General features: G+C 37.3%; 1 protein-coding gene across 6 annotated transcripts in view; it reads left to right on the top strand.

Moving 5' to 3' along the window:
• LAMA2 (laminin subunit alpha 2) overlaps positions 1-21,946 on the top strand; it is a 641,423-nt gene that overhangs the window by 561,067 nt on the left and 58,410 nt on the right. For all 6 annotated transcript variants that reach the window (XM_082731189.1, XM_082731188.1, XM_082731187.1 and 3 more), the window contains 7 exons: positions 2,861-3,015; positions 9,200-9,343; positions 10,345-10,478; positions 12,343-12,502; positions 15,455-15,579; positions 20,947-21,109; positions 21,796-21,940. In XM_082731189.1, the coding sequence (XP_082587315.1) occupies positions 2,861-3,015; positions 9,200-9,343; positions 10,345-10,478; positions 12,343-12,502; positions 15,455-15,579; positions 20,947-21,109; positions 21,796-21,940 (1,026 nt within the window). The remainder of the gene's footprint in view (positions 1-2,860; positions 3,016-9,199; positions 9,344-10,344; positions 10,479-12,342; positions 12,503-15,454; positions 15,580-20,946; positions 21,110-21,795; positions 21,941-21,946) is intronic.

Raw genomic sequence — 21,946 nt, 5'->3', positions numbered from 1 at the left:
CAAATGCTTCAGCTTTGCATGTTACCGTGTTTGGGTATTGCTTTAACCTTCTAGAGCTATTCTTTATTTATGTCACATATTATTTATGTCACAGTATTAATACTATATATATTTTAAAAAGTTTTTTTTTTTTTTTTACAAAAAGTTCGCTATGGATGTATTTGATATAAAATGCTTTCAATTATGTTATAGAAATCAATGAAATACCTGTATGGTACCAATAGAAAAATGGAAAATAGAATTCTTCTACAGACTGAATCGAATTGTTATTCTTCTGAGAACACAGATTTAGCCACTGAAGTTCAAAAGACCTTTGCAGTAGGATTAAAATAGATTAAGTATACGTTGTTGTATCGCTTTCTCCCCCACCCCATGCTCATTTCCCTCCCTCTTATGAATAATTATTCTCAACTTCTAGAGAATTATACCTGGAGAAGCACAAAATAAAACTAATAAAATTAGATCTTACCAAATGAGTAATTATTGGGATATAATAATATTCTCTCTTAAATATCTCATAGTTTAAATTCAAAGTCAAAAATTAAATCAGAATGGAAAATAATAATAGTAAAATCCAAAATATTGAAACCTGAGAAATACAACCAAGGCTGTCTTCAGTGGAATATGGGTGTGATTATATTACTAAAACCAACACTGAAATAAGCAATTTAGGTAATCAACCCTATAAATGAGATAAAATAAAAATAAGATGAAAAAAAATGGATGAATTAGAAGATGGAAAATAACACACTTGATAAATACAAGAGGTGAATCCTTAGGAGTGTAAAGATAAAATATTTTTAATGCTTGGCAGACTTAACCCAAGAATAATAAAACACAAATGGACAAAGTTCTAAAGGAGCTATAATTAGATACAGGGGGGAAATGTAACACATAAGAAAGTACTTGTCAAAATATGCTAGGGAATTTTAGAGCCTAAAAGTGATTGATAATTTTCTAGAAAAACATTGAATTATCATAATCTATCTTCAAAAGTGATTTTAAATTCTATACACGCAAATAACTATAAAATAAAGTCACAAACTTTTAAAAAGCACTATTTAAGAAAGTATCAGACTCAGTATCACAGAGGTTTTATTTTTAAAACCGCCAAGAAGATAATTTCCAAAAGACTTCAACTTCTCCAGAAGATAGAAGGGGGGGAAAAAAGAGTGAGGGATGTAGGAAACCTTTGGATTTCATTTGGAAACATTTGATAAGAATATGAGAGCTTTCAAAGGAAAGAATGCATTCTCGGATGAAGCTGAAATAGTCTGCTTTACCCTTTTCCTTTTTCCCATGAATCCAATTCTAAATAATTTTTTTTCTTAATTCTAGGATAATTTGTAGAATACCAGGGTAATATTGGGGGATTAAAGGAAGGAAAAAATGGACAAATGGTTTATTAAGAGTATACAGAACAAAAGGGTATGCTTTTATGTCTGCTGAATATCCAGTTATGTAGCAAGAGCTTTGACCCCAGGAACCTGAATATCAGGCTTTGATCTAGGAACTCTTTTAATTAAATTTAATAATACACTTATATCCTTTTAAACACCCTTACAGTATTTTTCATATTTATAAGCATGAGTTCAAAATACTCAATTCAAAGCCTAGTTTAAAAATAATAATTTCCGGGGCTCCTGGGTGGGTCATTCAATTAAGCAACTGGCTCTTGATTTTGGCTCAGGTCATGATCTCAGGTCTGTGAGATCAAGCCCTGCCTCGGGCTCTGCTCTGGGTACAGAGCCTGCTTAAGATTCTCTCTCTCTCTCTCCCATTCATGCTACCTGTGTGTGCGTGTATGTGCCAAATAAGTAAGTAAATAATATGCAAGCAAGCAAGCTTTGAAAATCATAATGTCCTTCCTTTTGAGCACCTTTGATTCCTTCATGAGGATTAGTTCTCCGTAGTTCACTGACCACCAGAGTGCTGATTGTTCATAGCTGAGCAAAGCGCTCAGCCTTGGTCCTTAAGCAGTTTCCCTTTTTCATCAGAGTCACAATGACAGAAATCAGAACAATACATGCTCAATCAGATAATAAATGGCGTAGTTTAGGTAAGATGACCAGCATCCTTGAGATAGAGTAATTGGTTTCCATGTGTCATTTGCCCTCCTATGAAAAGTTCATGCTGAAAGTCTGTGGATCAATGATAACCTTCAGTTATTTTAGGGTTAAACCCCTTTGAAAATCGTTGATATTCAAACTTTTTTTTGAACCCATAAGAATGGCCATTTAATATGGTTCAACCTAATATAGAGATTAGGATAGTCCGTTCTTCAAAATGAAAATGAACTGCAGCATGAAAGATTTAATTAAAGTTTAACATTGGCCTTCAGTCTAAGGGTTGTTCAACACCGAAATGTTTTCAGAAGACATTTTGATAGCTTCCCTCTATAAGACATACAAAGATAGACCCTGAGAAAAAGAAAGAAAATCAATTTGGGGTGAGAACCCTGATTTAAATACGGTTCTGGCTTGGACAGATGAAGTGACATTTTAAAACACGTTCATTCCTTGATTCTGTGACTAAACTTCTATAAAGGTAAGCTTTGGGCCTGAAGCTAGAAATTAATCATTGAATTAAGGTCATCGTATTCTTTACCTTCCATGCTAACGTTCATCTTAATCACAAAACCAGAGTGTTGGTCCTCCGTCTCTAACACCTCCCGTTTGGCTTGCCTGAGTCCCAACTGAAATTTTCCATTTGCCATCACACACTGCGCTTCTGCAATCATGGCCCTGCTTTATCATGTGGATAAGATGAGAGCCTTTCAATTATTTAATGAAGCATACTACTATTTTCATGTCTGTGTGTGTGTGTGGGGGGGGGGTATGCACTCATTTTTTCAATGCAGTTGCAGATGCCGATGCCACTGTGAAAAATCTAGAACAAGAAGCTGATCGTCTGATAGATAAACTCAAACCCATCAAGGAACTTGAGGATAACCTAAAGAAAAACATCTCTGAGATAAAGGAACTGATAAACCAAGCCCGGAAACAGGCTAATTCTGTAAGCTCTTTTTATTTTCAGTATCAGTGATTGATTGTAATTTGGGGTATTATTCCCAGACGGAATGACCTCCCCACAATGTATCCTGTTGACTGATCGCTGGTTATTTTCCTTTAACCTGAAGCAATTTTATGGGGAGGGGAGGAAAAAAAGTTGTTTTTTTTTTTCCCATAAATTTCAAAAGACAAAACTCATAAGAGAGAAGAACTTTCTAGAAGATAGCAACCTGGTGAATCCAGGTAGAATTGCTAAATACCAATGTGAAACTTTATCTAAACTAATAAATTTCATCCCATGGTGACTTTAGAAGTAGAAGGGAAAAAATAACAGTTTATATTGTCAGGTTTAAATGCAAATCTTTTTATATATCCAAGTTTTCTGTCTCGAAAGTTCCATTTTCTGAGCAACTTTGAAACTAGAATGACCAAAAATGCCCTTTCTTAATCCATCAACTTATAATTTTTTGAGTAGTGGCCAGGAATATGAGACCCAAGGAGCAGTATATCATTTCTTCTCCTTATACATAGCTGATACCTCTAAACAAGGTTAAGACAATAAGTTCAAGGTGCACTTTAAAAAGGAATGCATGCCTGACTAAGGAGAAATTTAGAAAATGATAAATTCATCAAGATGATGTACAGAAGCTCAAAGTGAAAGAAGCAGATAGGGTTGAGAACACATATATATTGAGTTACAATCTGAAAACCAAGTGGGCAGTATGATGACACACACTTATTGTACATATGAAGCACAAAGTGAAAAGAAATAGATGTTAGTTTGAGGTTTGGGATTTTAGCTAAGATTTAGCCTGTGTAGAAAAAGCATCTCCTACATTCAAGGCAACTTCTACTTACATAGTTTATAACACCATAGAAGAAATAAGACATGTACATAAATAACTCCAAGGTAATGCCAAACAGTGTTACATTGCCTGACCGATGGGAAATGCTATAAAGTTCTGAAAGAAAAGAATTCCTCTAATAGCGGCCAGAAGATTTCCCAAAGATAAGAATTAGAGCCAGGCCTTGAGTGGGTGGGGAAGGGCTTGATTTGGATGGGGAGAGTAAGGAAAGAGAGCATTCTGAGAATGACCAAGGCAGACAGAAAAGGAAGTTTCGGGCTCGTCTCATGAGCGAGTGGTCTAGTTTTCCAGGATGACTGATAAACATTGAACTGGAAAGGTCGAGAGAACATTGAACTGGAAAGGTCCTTGGAGGCCAGGTCCTTGGAGGCCAGGTCTTGTTAGGCCTTGGATGGTGAAGTAAGCAATTTCATTTAGCCAGAATGGTTCCTGGGGTGAACCTTATTGGTGAGGAGAAGCTGAAAGTTCTCAAACAAGAAATGTAATATTCTCAGAGCTGTGTTTCTTTAATATGAATTTGGAAGTTGTTTGGGGTATAAATGTGAGGAAACTAGGAACAAGACAACTTCAATAAGAGTCCCACCTATAACAGGTGGAAGTAGCAAGAGAAAGGGAGAGCTTGTGATATCACTCCTATCGTTTGCAATGTTAATTAAAAAAAACAGTAATAGTGGGGCACCTGGGTGGTTCAGTGGGTTAAAGCCTCTGCCTTCAGCTTGGGTCATGGTCTCAGGGTCCTGGGATCGAGGCCTTTATCAGGCTCTCTGCTCAGCAGGGAGCCTGCTTCCTCCTCTCTCTCTCCCTGACTCTCTGCCTATTTGTGATCTCTGTCAAATAAATAAATAAAATCTTAAAAAAAAAGAAAAAACAATAATAATAAATATTCTCTGGAAAACCACACACTTAGCCTTATTTTCTTAGTCATCGTGTGGGGAAATCTGGTCATTCTTATTATTTCTTCTTGTAAAGAAATCTAAAAATATGCCATATATTCCTCAGTTTTCTGTGCTCCCTCCCCCAGGGAGAAAGAGAAAATTCTGGCATGTTAAATACATAAAACCTGTCTCAAAACATAAAATGAAAGACAGATATAAAGAAATGATACCAAAAAGTAACCCTTGTCCATGCCTTTCAAGGAAACTTTCAATCATTCTTTTGAAAAGTTAAAACAGTGTCTTATTTTTTATAAGATGTTAGAAATATGTAAGCAAGGTAATTTTTTTTTCAAGTGAGTTTTATACTAACTTAAGATGACATTTGCCTGATTTTATAAATGTATTTGTAGCCTGGCAGTAGAGTCTGGATGTGGCCTTGACACATATTCAATATGACCAAGAAATTAAAGACATTTCTTTGAAAGTAGCTTTCTTTAGTTTGTTGACTCTGAAATGGAGCCGATGATACTCTTTTTAAACAAATGACCTAGTTACAGGATGAGAGAAATGCAGTGAAAATCCAATAGATATAATAATGGGATCCTCAATAATGCTTAATTGAGTTCATAATGATTCATTGGTAGTGTTGTATGAGGAATGCCTTAGAGATAACCAAGGCTTAGTGATTTTTGTTTAGAAGTCTACAAAGGGCTCACATTGGAAATAACAGTAATTGATAGAACAAAACATTCTAAGACATGTTTGTGTTTCAGAAGTTATTCCCTTTTCATGAGAGGGAAATGTCCTAGCAGCTTCTTCTGGAGAAATTTATAAATACTGCATTTTGATTTATCTGTTTTAATTTGTTTAAGAATTGGTAATTAGAAATCAAAACACAAGGTATTTAAAAGGAGAGATTAGTAGGTATGGACTGGTGACCAACAGTGCGGGCTGCTTGAATTTTTCAAGTACTGAGGATATATTCAAAACCACAAGCCAGAAAACAGAAAATCCAGAGAGTTTTTCAAATAAATGTGTAAGAATTGAGCAATAGGCTACTTTACAAGATCAACTGCTGGCATTTAGATCATAACAACGTCATTTTGTTCAGAGAACCCTATTTTTTAGATATGTAAAGTATGCCATAAAGTAGATTAATTTTAACTCCTACTGCCATTAAATACCCTTCGTTTTCAAATGGCTACTCTCTTAGACTTTCAATTCTCAGATACGGTTTCATCAGTTCAGTTTGGCTTCAGTACTCAGTGCTCTATCATCCACACTTTGGTAATCCCCTTTTCAACACACCATCATGTAGGTCCCTATCACTTCTACCAAGTGTATCCAAGCAAGGGCAGAAACCAATCCTGTTACCGAAGAGTCATGTATTCTACCTACATTCATTATTTCTTCTCTAAAGAGCAACCAGGGAGTATTATTATATTATATTATTTTTCTTTTTTAAGATTTCATTTATTTACTGGAGAGAGAGAGAGAGCAACAGAGATAGTGAGAGAGAGCACAAGTGGAGAGGAGAGTGTGAAGCAGGTTCCCCACTGAACAAGGAGCCTGATATGGGGCTTGATCACAGGACCCTGGGGTCATGGCCTGAGCCAAAGGCAGATGCTTAACCAACTGAGCCATCCAGGCACCCCACACTGTATTCTTTAAACAAAAATAAATTAGTTGTGAAAGTTAGTTGTGATTAAATTAGCCATAATACAGCTCAATGGCCAAGCCCATAAAGCATTTGTGAAATAAAGATAAAACAGACCCCACACACAGTTCCTTTTGATTTCTAAGCCAGCCCCACTAGGAATTTGCATATGATTTCCTATAGCTCCTATAGCTCAATGTACTACTCGGCTCCACTCATGAATTCCAGGCAGACCTTGACTTCTTCTCCTTGATCATCTTGTGATGTCAGTGATGTTTATACCCTGTTTCAGATACTGAATTTGCTCAGTGTCAAGGCCTTTCCTGATGATGGTTTTGGTTTACTTGATGCCAATTCCTAAAACTCACCATATCCTATACCTTTTCCTGAACATTAAAAACATCTGAAAGCAGCATTTCCCCTGTCTGCCCTCCACCATATTATCTTTCTCTTGCTTTGCTCTGTAACTTTTTTTTAAAGATTTTATTTATTTATTTGACAGACAGAGATCAAAAGTAGGCAGAGAGAGAGAGAGAGAGAGGAGGAAGCAGGCTCCCCACTGAGCAGAGAGCCCGATGCAGGGCTTGATCCCAGGACCCCGAGATCATGACCGGAGCTTAATGCAGAGGCCTAACCCACTGAGCCACCCAGGCAACCCTGCTCTACAACTTTTATCTCTAGGCCCTTAGATAACCCTTTGTATAGCTGCTATTCTACCATGTAACACATTCTGCCAACCTTCACTGCACATGCAGTCTAGAGTATGAGCATCCGGAGTACAAGTTGCACATTTCCAGCAACTCATTTTGATTCACCGACTCTCAGCACCTTATGTGGAAGGAAAATCCCATCGTTTGTGGAGTAAAGAACTAACTTCCTGGTGGGGAACCACACTTACCAGGAAGACTGTCTCCCCCAGAATGCAGAGCAAACACTCTGGGTACCAGAGTTATAGTCTGGGTCCCAACCTTAGGAGGAAGACAAGGACAAGGACAACAGTCTAAACGGTAGATTTGAGGTTATTCTAGCCCTGGGCCACCATCCTGGGCTCCATTGGGCTGGCCCCTGTTTCTTTCCAGTGCATGTTTCCTTTGCAGAGGATGCAATTCGGTTAGCAGATGAGGTGATGAAACAATAATGTACAAATGCATGACATCTGCAGAGTCTGCGGGAAAGGCAACAGATCTGCTGCATTCCCAGAAGCTTTCAAACATATGAATTTACATATTCATCAGAACCATAAACCCCTCCTTAGCTTTCTTTTTAAAACTTAACCTGTTTTTCAAAACAGAGGATCATAGGGGAAAGGAGGGAAAAATAAAATAAGATGAAATCAGGGAGGGAGATTAACCATAAGAGACTCTTAATCATAGGAAACAAACTGAGGGTTGCTGGAGGGGAGGTGGGTGGGAGATGGGGTTACTGGGTGACAGGCATTAAGGGGGGCACATGATGTAGTGAGCATTAGGTGTTATATGCAACTGATGACTCCCTAAACTCTGCCTCTGAAAATAATAATACACTATATGTTAACTCATTGAATTTAAATTTAAAAAAGGTTTTTTCATCCAGCACCTCTTCAATGTAGTCTATACCACCCTTGGGGAGGAGTCCAGGGGCTGCCTATACCCATTCCCTAATGAGACTTTTGGAGATGCTTCCTGTGTCACCATAATATAGAGACTGGCTGTCTTGTCTGGAGTCTGCGGTACCCTTCATGGGAGGAGCAATAAAACGAGTAGATTTTCTTCCAAGTACAAAAGCTATTTGAGTAGCACAGAGTGCTAGAAAATTCACTGCTAGTGAGAACCAAGAGGAGGCTTCCTGAAGCTGAGCTTATAAATCAGTGGCAAAGGAAAGTTTTGCATCTTTCCCTGCCTCTGCTTCCTCCTTTGAGCACACTCATGGAGCAAAGCAGCAGCTTCTTCCCGAGTTCAAGCTATGCTGAAAAATGCCCCTGTGATTGTAAACCTGAAGCAAAGGAAATTAAATCATATAATCAACTAGTGTTATTTGTGGTTGAAGAAAGGCTCCCTAAATGTAAGTAAGAATCTATATGAACAGTTTCATTTCTGTTCACATAGGAATTCCTTTCTTAGCAATTTATAGTAATTTTTAAAATACTAGTCAGAAGAAAAAGGAGCTGTTAAATACATTAGTAGGGATAACCATTGAAAATTATTTCCATTTCATTTCCTGGCAACTTAATAAAAAGGTATAATTTATTCTCAAATGTATGTCCTGAGTGGCATGATTAATATTCTTCGTATTGTCAGAACATCTAGAACAAAATCTATTTGGCCTTTTCCAACTGTAAGAACATGAGAGGGTAGGTAATTTCCTCTTGAAAACAGAAAGAAAAATGGTGTCCTACTTTAAGTGATACCAGAATCACCAAAATTTGAATTGTAAAATTTCATCAAACAACCTTAATGAAGATCATTATCATTAGCGTCATATAAAATCACCTTTTGGAAATGTCCCCACATTCATAAAAGAGGAAGGTATGAAGGTAAGAATTTGTTAGTTGTATGCTTCGAAAAAGAGTAGCATGGTAACAAGATATGGGACTGTGAACAGCTTATTGTCAAAATCCTGGCGGGAAGCTGATTGTCCGTGCCCTCCTTAATGAGTATAATGGTATCTGCATATGGGCATTTAATGATTCTATTTGATGATAAAAAAATAACTTCAAAGAAGAGATGATGATGGTTTTGTGGTTTTTTGGGAAGTACTTCAAACTTGCTGAGAGATTTAGTCTTGGTTCTTTGTACCTTGTTTTCCTTGAAGATCAAAGTATCTGTGTCTTCCGGAGGTGACTGCATTCGAACATACAAGCCGGAAATCAAGAAAGGAAGCTACAATAATATCATTGTCAACGTAAAGACAGCTGTTGCTGACAACCTCCTTTTTTATCTTGGAAGTGCCAAATTTGTAAGTTTGATGTTCAGCTTCTTCAATCTCCTGGATATGTGAATACACAGAGGTTAATCTTCATAGTAAGGGAAATGTATAGAACCTAATAACGTGGTCCCAAAATTGTGTGATGTAGCCTTTCAGATTTGAAAACCTCTGAATCTTACCTCACAAAGTTCTGAAGTGTCAAATTAAGTTAGAAGAAAAATGAATATTTAAAAGAAAACTGTTTGCAGTATTTAGGCACATCTGCTTTCATTTATGAGTAGTCAAGCATTTATTTAGAATTATGTTTTCAGATCTGGCTATTTAAGAAGGAGGACTAAGAGGAATAAAGCTTTGTTTTAAAAAGTCTCTAAGAAATTACAATGAACTTTCATGTTGAATGAAATTGCAAATAGTGTACTTCTTTCCTACCACCGAAAAGTCTTTTGACTCATGCTGAATTTATGACTCAAACTGAAAAACCAGAAGTTGTTATCTACCAATACTGACCCCCAAAAGTTTTCATTCCTTTTATTTGGACATTTGACTCATTATGCATGAGAATCTTCCAAAATGAATAAAATTTTCAACAGACCAGTCATTACTTAAGTCAATACTTGTCATTCATTTGAGACACTTTAGGTAACCTTGAGCTAAAGAAAAAAAAAATCACAGCTGACCCCTTAAAAATGTCAGTGTCCTTGGTAAAAACAATAATGAATTCTACCTCCAAATATTTTCTTTTGTCTCTTCCACAAGAACCAGAATGAGAAAAGACTTTTGTTTCAAAAGTAAAATTGGTTAAATTAACACATATGCCTCAGCAGTATGGACACTTGTGTTGCCTTAGAGATGCAATCATAAAACATTACTTAATCATACCTAATAATAGATTGTATTATTTGGGAATTTTTATTGTGAAGCTTCTAATTATTTCACATATCTATAAATAGCACCTTTTGAAAAGAACTCTGTTGGCTTCCTTGGGCTATCTGATATCTGATATCTGTTGCTTTTGTGTTTCTCTGAACCAGATTGACTTTCTGGCTATAGAAATGCGTAAAGGCAAAGTAAGCTTCCTCTGGGATGTTGGATCTGGAGTTGGACGTGTAGAGTATCCAGATTTGACTATTGATGACTCTTATTGGTATCGTATTGAGGCATCAAGGTAACTAACTCAATAAACATTATAAGACAGTTAAATGACAGAATTTGGAAGTAGCTTCCCAATTTATAAGAAAATCTTCTTTCCATTTCAAGGAGGTCGCTACGTATGCATGTGTACAAATTTTATATATTATACGTACATGTACAAATGTGTTTTAATGGGTGTCTTTGTAGTATGCTTGAAACCTACACACCTCACATGTATTGATCTGAGTGTCTCGTCCATTTTGGACTATTCAGCTGGTTGTGTCATAGTCGTGCTGTCATAATACTCTCAGACATGCTATCTCCCCTGAAGAAGGAGCCCTAAGACTGGCCTTATTACGCACAAGCTAGAGTGTGAGGGCTGCCACTCATGCTTAGCTCCTTTTCTGGTCTACACAGCAATCTTGCCTACAGGCAGGTGCATATCTAAATGCTGCCACAAATATATAAGGTGTTGTATCCACACTACTTAAAATGGTTATAGGATATTGATTCATTCTGTCTGAAGCTTTGATTCTATCAACTTCTAGCAGTGTGTAGACACCATAGAGAACCCATTCCTGTCCTCAATCCTTTCCCCTTATTTCTTCCTCTTCTTTACCTAATTCTCAACACCTATGAACCCCAAAGCAGCTAGCAATTAAGAGAGTGTGTATAGTTAAGGGCTGGGTCCAGAGCTGGATAGAGCAGTTGTTGAATACAGATGATGGTACAGAGAGTTTTACTCTGTGTTTGTATACGCTTACATTTTTTCATCATAAAAGCTTAAAAAGAAACTTAGTAAGAAGCAATATTTTTAGTTCCTTTTTAAGATCTTCAGTAAAGAAATGTGAGCGAGAGAGAGAGAGAGAGAGTGTGTAGAGAAAGAGAGAGAAAGCAGCAGACAACATGCTTCCATGCCTAAGAATAGGGGAGGGATTAAGTACTTTTGTGACTTTAAGAACATTTATATTCACAAGGGTCGATTCTTTGATCAGAAGAGATACATTCTGGTAAGATGAGGAAGAACCTTATTTGACAAATTCATTCTCTTGTTTCCATGTGCTTCAGTTCATACTGCACCATCAGAGACAAAAAGATTACCTAAATGAGGCAGCGGAGAGAGACAGAGACACTCAAGTTTTGTTATGACTGCCTGTCCCAGAAGACAGACCAGTTTTTCATATTTCACAACTCACAGACATCAATCACTTCAGAAAATGAAATGAAATAATAATAGCTTCCAAAATCCTATTAATTGAATGTAATACTGCAGTTCTTCCATACATTTGGTATACACAGCTATGAAGACGAGATGTTATGCCGTCTACACTGAGATGGGATGCCAGCAGTAAAAGATGCACAGTTCCAGGAAGACTACTTCAGCAAATTTGGAGCCAGGATATAACAAGGGATTTTAGGAGAAATGATGCAGCTTATCATGCAGAAGGGTGACTCATTTGGGGTTCACTTACTGAATTAAATTAGACAAAATGCTCAAGGAAGTAGTACCAGCTTGTTTAAAGAGCACGTGCTGGTAAACAGTAAATTGTTTTGCAAGCCAATGGGAACAGGCCTTCTGTTTAAGCAGGGGCCATTCCATATGCTCATCGCTGCTGTGTCATTTCACCTGGACTCAACTGTGCAGGATCAGACTCTCCTGTGGCTGACCGGTTCTGGCCAGATCTGCCAGGAAACAGCCAGCAAAGATGAGGCTCTTGGTCTGATTTGCAACTTAAATGAATCCATATCTTTGGAAGCTCAGCACCCAATTAACTCTTAGATATTCTGCCACACATCCCTACATTTCATACCTTTAAAAACTAAAGTTACTGTAAACGTGATATGTGTTTTATGTTCTGCATTTTCTTTTTGCTTCATTTCAACACGTGCCCCTCAAGAACTGGGAGGAATGGGACCATTTCGGTGAGAGCCCTGGATGGACCCAAAGCCAGCATCGTGCCTAGTACCTACTATGCAGCATCTCCTCCGGGGTACACCATTCTTGATGTGGACGCCAATGCGATGCTGTTCGTTGGTGGCTTGACTGGGAAACTGAAGGTAGTGTGTTCTTTCCCATGCTTGTTTATTTCATCTCTGTCTACAGTTACTGATATAATTGCTCTGGGGGAAGGCATGATAAAGCTCTCCAAAAACTCAGCAACTTTTTACTTAATTTGTTTATGAAAACATACATTTCTTTTGAGTAAGGATTTTTTTCTTCTTTCAATATCCAATCTGCAAACACAATGTTTTTAAGCCTGTGTGTATTTACTTAAACAGTTGTTTTGCCCTTATCTGTGGCACTAGTTTTTTCATAGTCTTCTTTTAGTTGCCTCAAGAGCAAAGTGTTTTTTAAATATACCCCGTTTTCTGAATCAGTTTATGATTTATTGATATGAAGTGCTATAAAGTTCAGACTCACATCTAATTAAAAGATTTATGAATACCTTGGGAAATACCACAGGAATCATAAGCTTTCAAATCATGGTCTGATTTTTAAAGTTTTCAAGTTGCTCTTCTCCTTATTCTTCTAGAGCAATGCACTTAATATTCATAATTGCTTCATGACAGGTCCTTGTGCATTTCAAATTGCTAAGTGCCTGCATTTTAAAGGATCTCATGTTGATTAAATGAAATTAGGTGTTGGAAAAGGACCTGTAGGTGAGATGCGAGAGCACAACCAAATACGACGGATAATCCTGGGCTTGTCAGAATCATCCTGGGATGAGATTAGTCAGAAAATGTGAAAAGCCACGGTGACCCCAAATTTATGAGAACTCAACCTGCATATACAGTGAGGTTGTTTTGTTTGCTTTGTGTATGAGATGTGACTCTAAACTCTTGGAATTGATTCTACAATTACACACTAAAACCATCCACATTTCTTAGAACCGCATATCAATATACAATGGTACATGGTAATATATAGTCATATTGCCAACTTTCTCTCCTCCCTAGGAAGATAAATATAGGGGTAGCACAGAGTAATGTGAAAACCATGAATTTTGAAATCAAATCCAAGTTGAATTCCCTGTTCTCTCACATAATAAAACATGACCTTAGACAAGTCACTTAGCCCTTTGGGCTTCAGTTTTCTCAACTAGAAAAGGGAGTTAAACTATCTACCTTGCTTTGGGGACACCTGGGGTGCCTCAGTTGAGCATCTGACTCTTAGTTTCAACTCATATCACGATCTCAGGTCCTGAGATGGAGCCCCTGCATGGCAGGCTCTGTGTTCAGCAGAGAATCTGCTTGTCCTTCTGCCCCTCCCCCGTTAGTGTGCGCTCAGGCGCTCTCTCTCTTTCTCTCTCAAATAAATAAAATCTTTTAAAAAATACATCTACCTTGCCATGAAGGATATAATAATAAACCCTTATAACATACTATAACCCCATGGTATGCCAAGTAATATAAGTAATTTACATGAATTAACTTACAACTCCAAAAGGTAAATAGTATCCTCCTTGTTTTACAGTTAAGAAATCTGAGTCCCAGAAGAGTTAAATGGCTTGACCAAGGTCACACAGCAGTTAGTGGCAGAACTGGGATTTGAACACAGGTTAACAGGCACAAAAGCCTCCACTCTTAGTCACCACGTTTCACTGCCACTGTGAGTGGTGAGAGATTATGTGCATAAAATGTACAACAAATGCCTAAGACATGGTAGTTACATCTTAAATCGCATCTCAAATAATTCTTATTATTATTCAGTTGTCACCAGATGTAAAGAAACTCTCTTCTGCTAGTCTCAGGGTAAAAGAGCAGATGCCTGAAATCTACAGAAAATCTTCATCATTTTGGCCAAGAGTGTCAAGGCTCCTGCTGCATCAGAATAGAAACCAGAAGCTGAAAACAAGTAACAAATCAACATGCTGATGAAAATTCAAAGGAGCAGGAGAAGATCCTGTCTAGTATTTAGGATGCGAGAAGGAAAAGCAAAAAGCCAAGAGAATCCACAAGTAGAGTAATCAACCTCTGGAAAACTAAGAGACTCCAGCTGATAATGGAGAATTCCAAGGGCCATTCTGACTTGTAAATATCAGTGGCTTCCTACAAGGCAGGAAGATTCCTCAAACACAGCAATAGAAAGATGCACATGTTGAGTAACTACAAACGTTAAGCTGTTCAAGGATCATTTCCCCACATTTCTTCCAGACCCAAGTTGTCAATTCATTTTCTTAACCCTCGATTACTCAGATAATTGTGGCCTTTGGGAAAGCATTTCTAAAGTTATAAGTACCAGAATATAGAATTTATCAGTAATGTGTCAGTGCCAAAAGAAATAGTTGTTTAAATTAGAGCAAGTTTCTCTAGAGTGGACAAGGTCATTCCCCTCCTTCATGACTGTGTTATATATCAAGCTTAAGACCTTTCCCTGTGAAAGTGACCCTGGAACTGTCATTCAACAAATATTTATTGAGCCCTACTAGGCTCTGTGCTGTGTATATCTGCAGACAATCACAATACGGTCCCTTCTCTTACAAATTCACTGTTTCCCTTCATTAGAAACCTGCTTGGGTATAGGAGGAAATGAAAAATTGGGGACAGCACTATCCTTAAATTATCTAAATATAAGCTTTTTTCCCTCTGTGTAGTCAATATGTGTGCCTTCTCAGGATCTTTGAAGAGATGTCTCCCTAATGGTACATGAAGACTAGCATTAATTAAATGCCTAGGCACCGGCTGTGGTTCCATAAATAAATAACCCAATTTAATACTAATAATCCCAACCCCAAGACAAGAAGATAGAACCTCAGAGTGGATAAGCAGCTCACCTCAAGTCAGAAGCTAGGAAGTGTTTATCTACAAATGGTATTACCAGGGGTAGCACATAAATAACCAGGGTCTGTGAGGATGGAATATAGTTAAAAGATGAATAGATGCAAACCAAGAATATCACAAAGAGTAGACAATAAGTGCCCCAGATTTCACGGCTAGTAACTCTCCTGGATGCTCTAAGACTCCTTGTGAAATTGTAAATTCGAACAAATACCACGTTTCTCTCTGCAGAAGGCAGACGCCGTACGCGTGATTACGTTCACGGGCTGTATGGGAGAAACGTACTTCGACAGCAAACCTATAGGCTTGTGGAATTTCCGAGAAAAAGAAGGTGACTGCAAAGGATGTACTGTCAGGTGAGCTGAAATGAGAACTCCCCTAAGGTCTGGCCTGTGCCTCACAAAATCTTTAATTTTGTTGTGCAATATTCTATTATTGTGCGGATGGTCTGGAGTGGAAAGGATGGGACTATGTCTGGGGGGTGATCTACCATGAAGCTGATAAAAGGTCAGTTCCTTTCACCCATTTGTACAGGAACTTTCCAAGGCCCTGGGAGGTACCCTGGCAGTAGTTTCAGTGTTTCTGTAAGATCTTCAAGGAAAGGTATTTTCTACTCAATCAGTTGAAACTACGCTCTCTTTCCATCCCAATTTCCCTCCATATCCAGAACCAGGAGGTCTTTCATGGCTGTAGCTCTGCTGTCATCATAATTTCTTTTTTTCTTAAAGAGAGTTTTCCTTGAACTGATTAACCTTCAGGTATCACGGAGCCTAGATTCACTCCATTTATGTTTATTAAAAAATATAGAAGCCTAGAGCAAGTTTTATTTCCGACAGAATTTTCCAAATGCCACATAGGGTCTTGGCAGGGTTTCAGGGGGAAACCCACTGGACTCAAAGATCCTGCTTAAGTGGAGAAGGATAAGAAGGGACCAAGATAGGCCAGGAGAAAGGGCCCTAACACACATCATCAATTACTACATACAGGTTAGAGTTTAGTAATCTAAAATACTTAACAAGCAGACCAACCTGAAGAGAGGATATAAAACAATTAGCTAGAAGGGAAAGGTTTCTCAGCATAAAAAACTTGAGCCCAGCTAATCAACCAAGCCTATTAAAACTCTAAAATTTAAATTAAATATCTGAATGCTTAATAGACACACCTAGCAACTCCAAATCATTAGATGCTACATGGGTCATATTTTTTATTTCCAATTTAAAGAGCACATGCACATTGCCAAGGCCCCGGATTCCCCATCAAGGTAGCAGAGAACACTTTACTTCCAGTTTAACTTCCAACACTTTACTTCTGTCATCATGGACTTGTCAATGCAGCATTGAGGACAGTTTAAAAGCCTAACCCATTCATAGTTTAGAGAGGTTTGGTGAATAATCTTCAACAAAATCTAATATGGAATGTTTTCTATAAAATGTTTTCAATACAACAAGGACAATGAGGTTCATTCACATTAATATCCCTCTACTCAGAAATTAATGCCAACTTTTCCCTCAATATTTATTGGGTAAATACATAAAAAGGATTTTCAAAAACCTATCATGAACAAAACATCTAAGGATTTAAATGTCCACGCAGCAGTGCATATAATGTGTTAGGACTATCACAGGCTAATTATAAATTCTGTAAAGATCTTATACCTTAGCATCTAGAGTATTATAAGAATTAATATAATTATAATAGCATATATGTGTGCGCACACACACACATGCACACATTTGTAGGATGTTTTTCAGGTGTCAGAGATTCACACCTAGGACTTCCTGATACAGAGATAAATACAGTCCAGGGCTATCAATCAAGTAATTTACAGAGAGGAAAAAACAAAGCCTAAAATAGTTCAAATATAAGGGATAATTAAAAATCCCTTTAAAAAAGACACTCTCAAGGGTGACTGGGTGGCTTAGTGGTTAAGCATCTGCCTTCTGCTCAGGTCATGATCCCAGTGTCCTGGGATTGAGCCCCACATAGGGCTCCTTGCTCAGTGAGAAGCCTGCTTCTCCCTCTCCCACTCCACCTGCTTATATTCTCTCTTTCACTGTATCTCTCTCTGTCAACTAAATAAATAAAATCTTAGGGAAAAAAAAAAAGGCACTCTCAGTATACTATGATTATTCACATAGGGTTAGATCCGCTTCATATGGGAGGTAGCTTTTGAGGTGGACGTTACCATGGAGTAAGACTCCAAAGGAGGGCTAGCAGATAGAAGGTGAAGGGCATTCTAGTCCCAGGGACCAGTGAGAGCAAAGGTAAGAAGGCTAGAAAGCCAGAGTATTTTAGGAAGGGACAAGTAAAATCTGTTCTGCTTCATAGAGGTGAGTTCACTCGGGCAGGATTGGCAAAAGGGAGAATGATGTCAGTAGGTATGGAAGTCAGGTCGGTTTCTATATAGTTCTTTGCAGTGTGTAAAGGTTTTGCACCACTGAACAAAGGCACCTGATTGTAAAGTCTACTGACATAACTGAGTATACCAAGCTCAATCCTGCACACACTGCCTCTTCATCCATGAACTTGCCCTTGGTTTGGACAAGTTCCTTGTCTTAGAAGTTCATTGCTCAGTTCTCCCCCAGACATTGTGCATTTTACCACCTCTGTCACTCAGCACTGTCAACCCTTCCTTAAGCTCCTTGCTATCAAGTTACCTTCACCTATTCCTTTGAAGGTAAAGTTCTATATTTACTGAAAAATTTCTTTAATTTAAATTTTATAGCATATCTTTTTGAATTATGCTGCTATTTTGATCAAGACTATAATTGTTTTTGTGAGTGCTCTGATTATAAAGTTGCATAAGTTTTGAGTGACCACCACCAACACTGTTTTCCCATAAGCCTTGGTATATATGTGTAGGAATAATTTTTATAGAACTCCTGGTGTTTGTTAGGTGGTGTTCAAGAGAACACATAGCACATTGTTACATAAAGACCCATCATTCCAGTTTTAGAGCAGAAATGACTATATGTGGGGGACGTAAAAGAGAAGATTGTAAGACATAGACTAAGAACATGTAGATCTTAGACTGTCCATTTTAGAAATTTGCAGTTATTCAGCAATCAGAATAAAGGACAGAATTGTTGTTATGCTTTAAAAAGAGTTATCTGCCAGGACAATAAAAAATAAGTATATCTTATTTTTTCTTAAACTTCTAAAAATCACATTAAAATTAAAATAGAAAAAAAATTGTTGCAAGTTTAATGTATTTAGCTCAACATTGAAACAATGATGAAATGTACTACATAAACCCCAATATCCATCTAGCTCAGTAGTTAACAAGCTACATGTGGAAGAGTGTGGCTGTTCCAAATAACATAATTAATCCTTAATAACTTGACCAGACATCAAGTTTCAAAAGAGAAACAAAAGGCAATTTTGGTAAATGTTAATTATAAAAATTATAAATGTATATTGGCAAATGTATTCAAACATGAATAAGAACACTCTAATATAATGTTAGAAGTTGAGATATTATAAACTACACCTGGAAGGAGTAATTTTTTTTTCCATATCTCGAAGTCACCAAGTTAAATCCAGATGTACTTGGGTTTGGCCAATGAGTTAAGGGAAGTAGACTGATCTAACACCTGTGTATTTAGCTGGTCCCAGCACAAAACCCTTCCCTGAAAATTTGCCTTTTGCTTAAAAAGAAGAATTTTATAAAGGGCTGAAGTAGGAATCGGCCATAGCAATCATTCATGGATCTAACTCTTTTATCTCAAGGTGACCCCCAAAAGGCTAGGTGGCTTGCAGCAGGGTCTCAGTGAGATTCCACATCAGACCTCAGGGTACCTGCCATCTACTTGGCTATTCTTTTATTCATGTTGAAGGAATTAACAGATTACAGACATAAAGACATCAAGTTATAAACATCCCAGAATTCTTATACCAAAACAATTGTGTGGTGAGATTTTGTGTTTGTTGGTTTGTTTAAATTATAAATAACAGGGGTGCCTGCGTGGCTCAATTGGTTAAGCAATTCCTTTGGCTCAGGTCATGATCTTGGAGTCCCAGGATCAAGTCCTTATCAGGCTCCTGCTCAGCAGGGGATCTACTTCTCCCTCTGGCACTCTTCCCTCTCATTCTCTCTCTCTTTCTCTCAAATTATTAAAGTCTTTAAAAAAATTAAAATTAAAATAAATTATAAGTAATAGTGCATTGGGTCAAAGCATCCAGAAAACTCTCAACAGTGACTTCCACAACCATCTTCAGGGCTGTCAATGATAGTGTGACAGCATATAATGCAAAACCTTAATATTTGAGAACTTCTCCTTAGTAGACTCTACACAACATTATCTTCTCTCTAATGAAGTGACCCAGAAATTAATGGATTTATCATAATAATGAAGAAAGGCCAAATCATAGTCACTTTTCTCACTACCAGTTATACAGTTAATAGCCTGATTTAGTTCCTCAAACTTTCAGTTAGCACTTTGCAGGAATATTGAAAAACATTTTTTAAGTTTAATATGTTAGAAAAATATTCTGACATCATCTGATCTTATTCCAAATTATATATAACTTAAAATTACAAAGATCTGACCATGCGTGATGTAAAATAAGACTCTTCCCTTCTTTTTTTGTCTTCAGTTTTATTTCCCTCTGATCCAGGAACAGAGAGAAAGCCAACTTGTCTAAGATGTGGAACAGTTTTTCCTCATGAACCTGTTAATGTTCATACACTGTCATTTTTCTCATTTAGCAAAGATATCACGCAAATGATATTCTAGGCTCTTGTTATCTTACAAAGACATTGTTATAATATTTCTCCATATCTCCTCTCTACCCTTAACATAACACTCCAATTTCAGGGATTCAAATATATGCTAACATGCAGATTTTTAAAGTTTTAAAAACTCTCCACAATTTGAGACTTATTCTGTAATTACATCATTGTGTAGATTGATTGATAGATCATAGGTAACTGCATTTGAAAAAGAAATGTTCTTAAATATTATTTTTCAAGATTTTTCTTAGATAGTTCTTATTCAACCAACACTGATTGAACATACAGTCTCTGCGAGGCAATCTACTATACTAAAATCTATGTAACCATAATCTATTATGAGCCATGTGCCCTCCTTGTGCTGAGTTTGTGCCTGACATAGAGCCTGGCCCATAATCTCTAGTGGGTCTTATAGAGCTTCCAATCTATTAAAGAACAATAGATAACCACTGAAACAGATAAAGGCATCCTTTATTGTCTTAATCTAATTTGTCCCAGAAAAATCTATTGAACAGCAAGTAATCAGGGGGTAGGGATCTTTATTCCACTTAGGTGTTTTTTTGTTTTGTTTTTATCCCTATAACTCGAAGTTTGTATCTTTTGACCACCTTCACTCATTGCACCCAAGCCCCCCTCATTATGTTATGTATATGCGAAATGTAATAAGACAGTCTCAGTCCATCCAAAACCCCACCACTTCACACCACTAAGGCATACTTAAATACCAGTGTAACTACCCATCAAGTATTTTGGTAGAATATAAAACATTTAAAACATCAGTGACTTAGTTATTGAACATCAAATAAATCCAGGTAAGAGATGATTGCTACTTGGTCTAGAATGATGGCAGAGAGAAATGGAAGGATGGAAGAACTATTTGGGATAGTTCCTGTCCTCTAACAGCTCACAATCAAATCTCAGAAGATAATTTGATGTGTTTAGTATTGATGGATAAAGCAGACATTGGTTCATGTGAAATGTCTCTCTTCAGTCCTCAGGTAGAAGATAGTGAAGGGACTATTCAGTTTGATGGAGAAGGGTACGCATTGGTCAGCCGCCCCATTCGCTGGTACCCCAACATCTCAACTGTCATGTTCAAGTTCAGGACATTTTCTTCAAGTGCTCTCCTTATGTACCTTGCCACACGAGACCTGGTAAAGACATACATGGCTGATCTTCCATAATTAAAAATGTTTGCCTCTTTTCCATAGGATTCCAGTACAATTATCAGTTATTGTTAAATTATCAATTATTATTAAGAGGATTCTAGGATGCTGTGTGATAGCCAAGAGTAGGTGATGCAATGAAAATACTTACATATTTTCATTGATAAATTCAATTACAGATGCAATTTAATTATTATTTATTTTCAGTGCAGCTCCCCATATAATCCTTTAAGAGAAGCACCCAGTAGAGTTTCCTTCAGTATGGAATCATGCAGCAGCAAAACTACTCCCTTAGTCTTCCTCTAAAGACTTAAGTTGAAAGATGGTTCTAAATATCCTCATTGTTTTTTCCAGGTTAATATTTCTTAGTAAATTCTTCCAGAGAATGTACCTTTTAGTTGACTTAATATGTTTTTAAAGGAACCTCCTTTATTCTCCTGTTGTATAAAGATATATCCTAGTAATGTGGTTGTGACAATTTGCACTATAATGTCATACCCGCAAACATTCACAAAGTAGTAACACCAATTCTGTTTCCAAAATGGATGTCATTTATGGATCAGCATATTCAGTAACTTAGCAATAAGGCCCTGCTATAAACCACACACACAAAAAGTAAATACCCATATTTCTCTGTGTATTGAATCACTGGTATGTTTTTACTCTATTAATAGAAAGATTTCATGAGTGTGGAGCTCACTGATGGGCATGTAAAAGTCAGCTATGATCTGGGCTCAGGAATGGCTTCCGTTGTCAGCAAGCAAAACCATAATGATGGGAAGTGGAAATCCTTCACTCTGTCAAGAATTCAGAAACAAGGTGAGT

This window comes from Mustela nivalis, assembly GCF_964662115.1.
Source record: "Mustela nivalis genome assembly, chromosome: 5".
NCBI classification, from domain to species: domain Eukaryota; kingdom Metazoa; phylum Chordata; class Mammalia; order Carnivora; family Mustelidae; genus Mustela; species Mustela nivalis.
The sequence above is the reverse complement of the archived record's forward strand: the minus strand, read 5'-3'. Positions and strand labels throughout refer to the sequence as shown.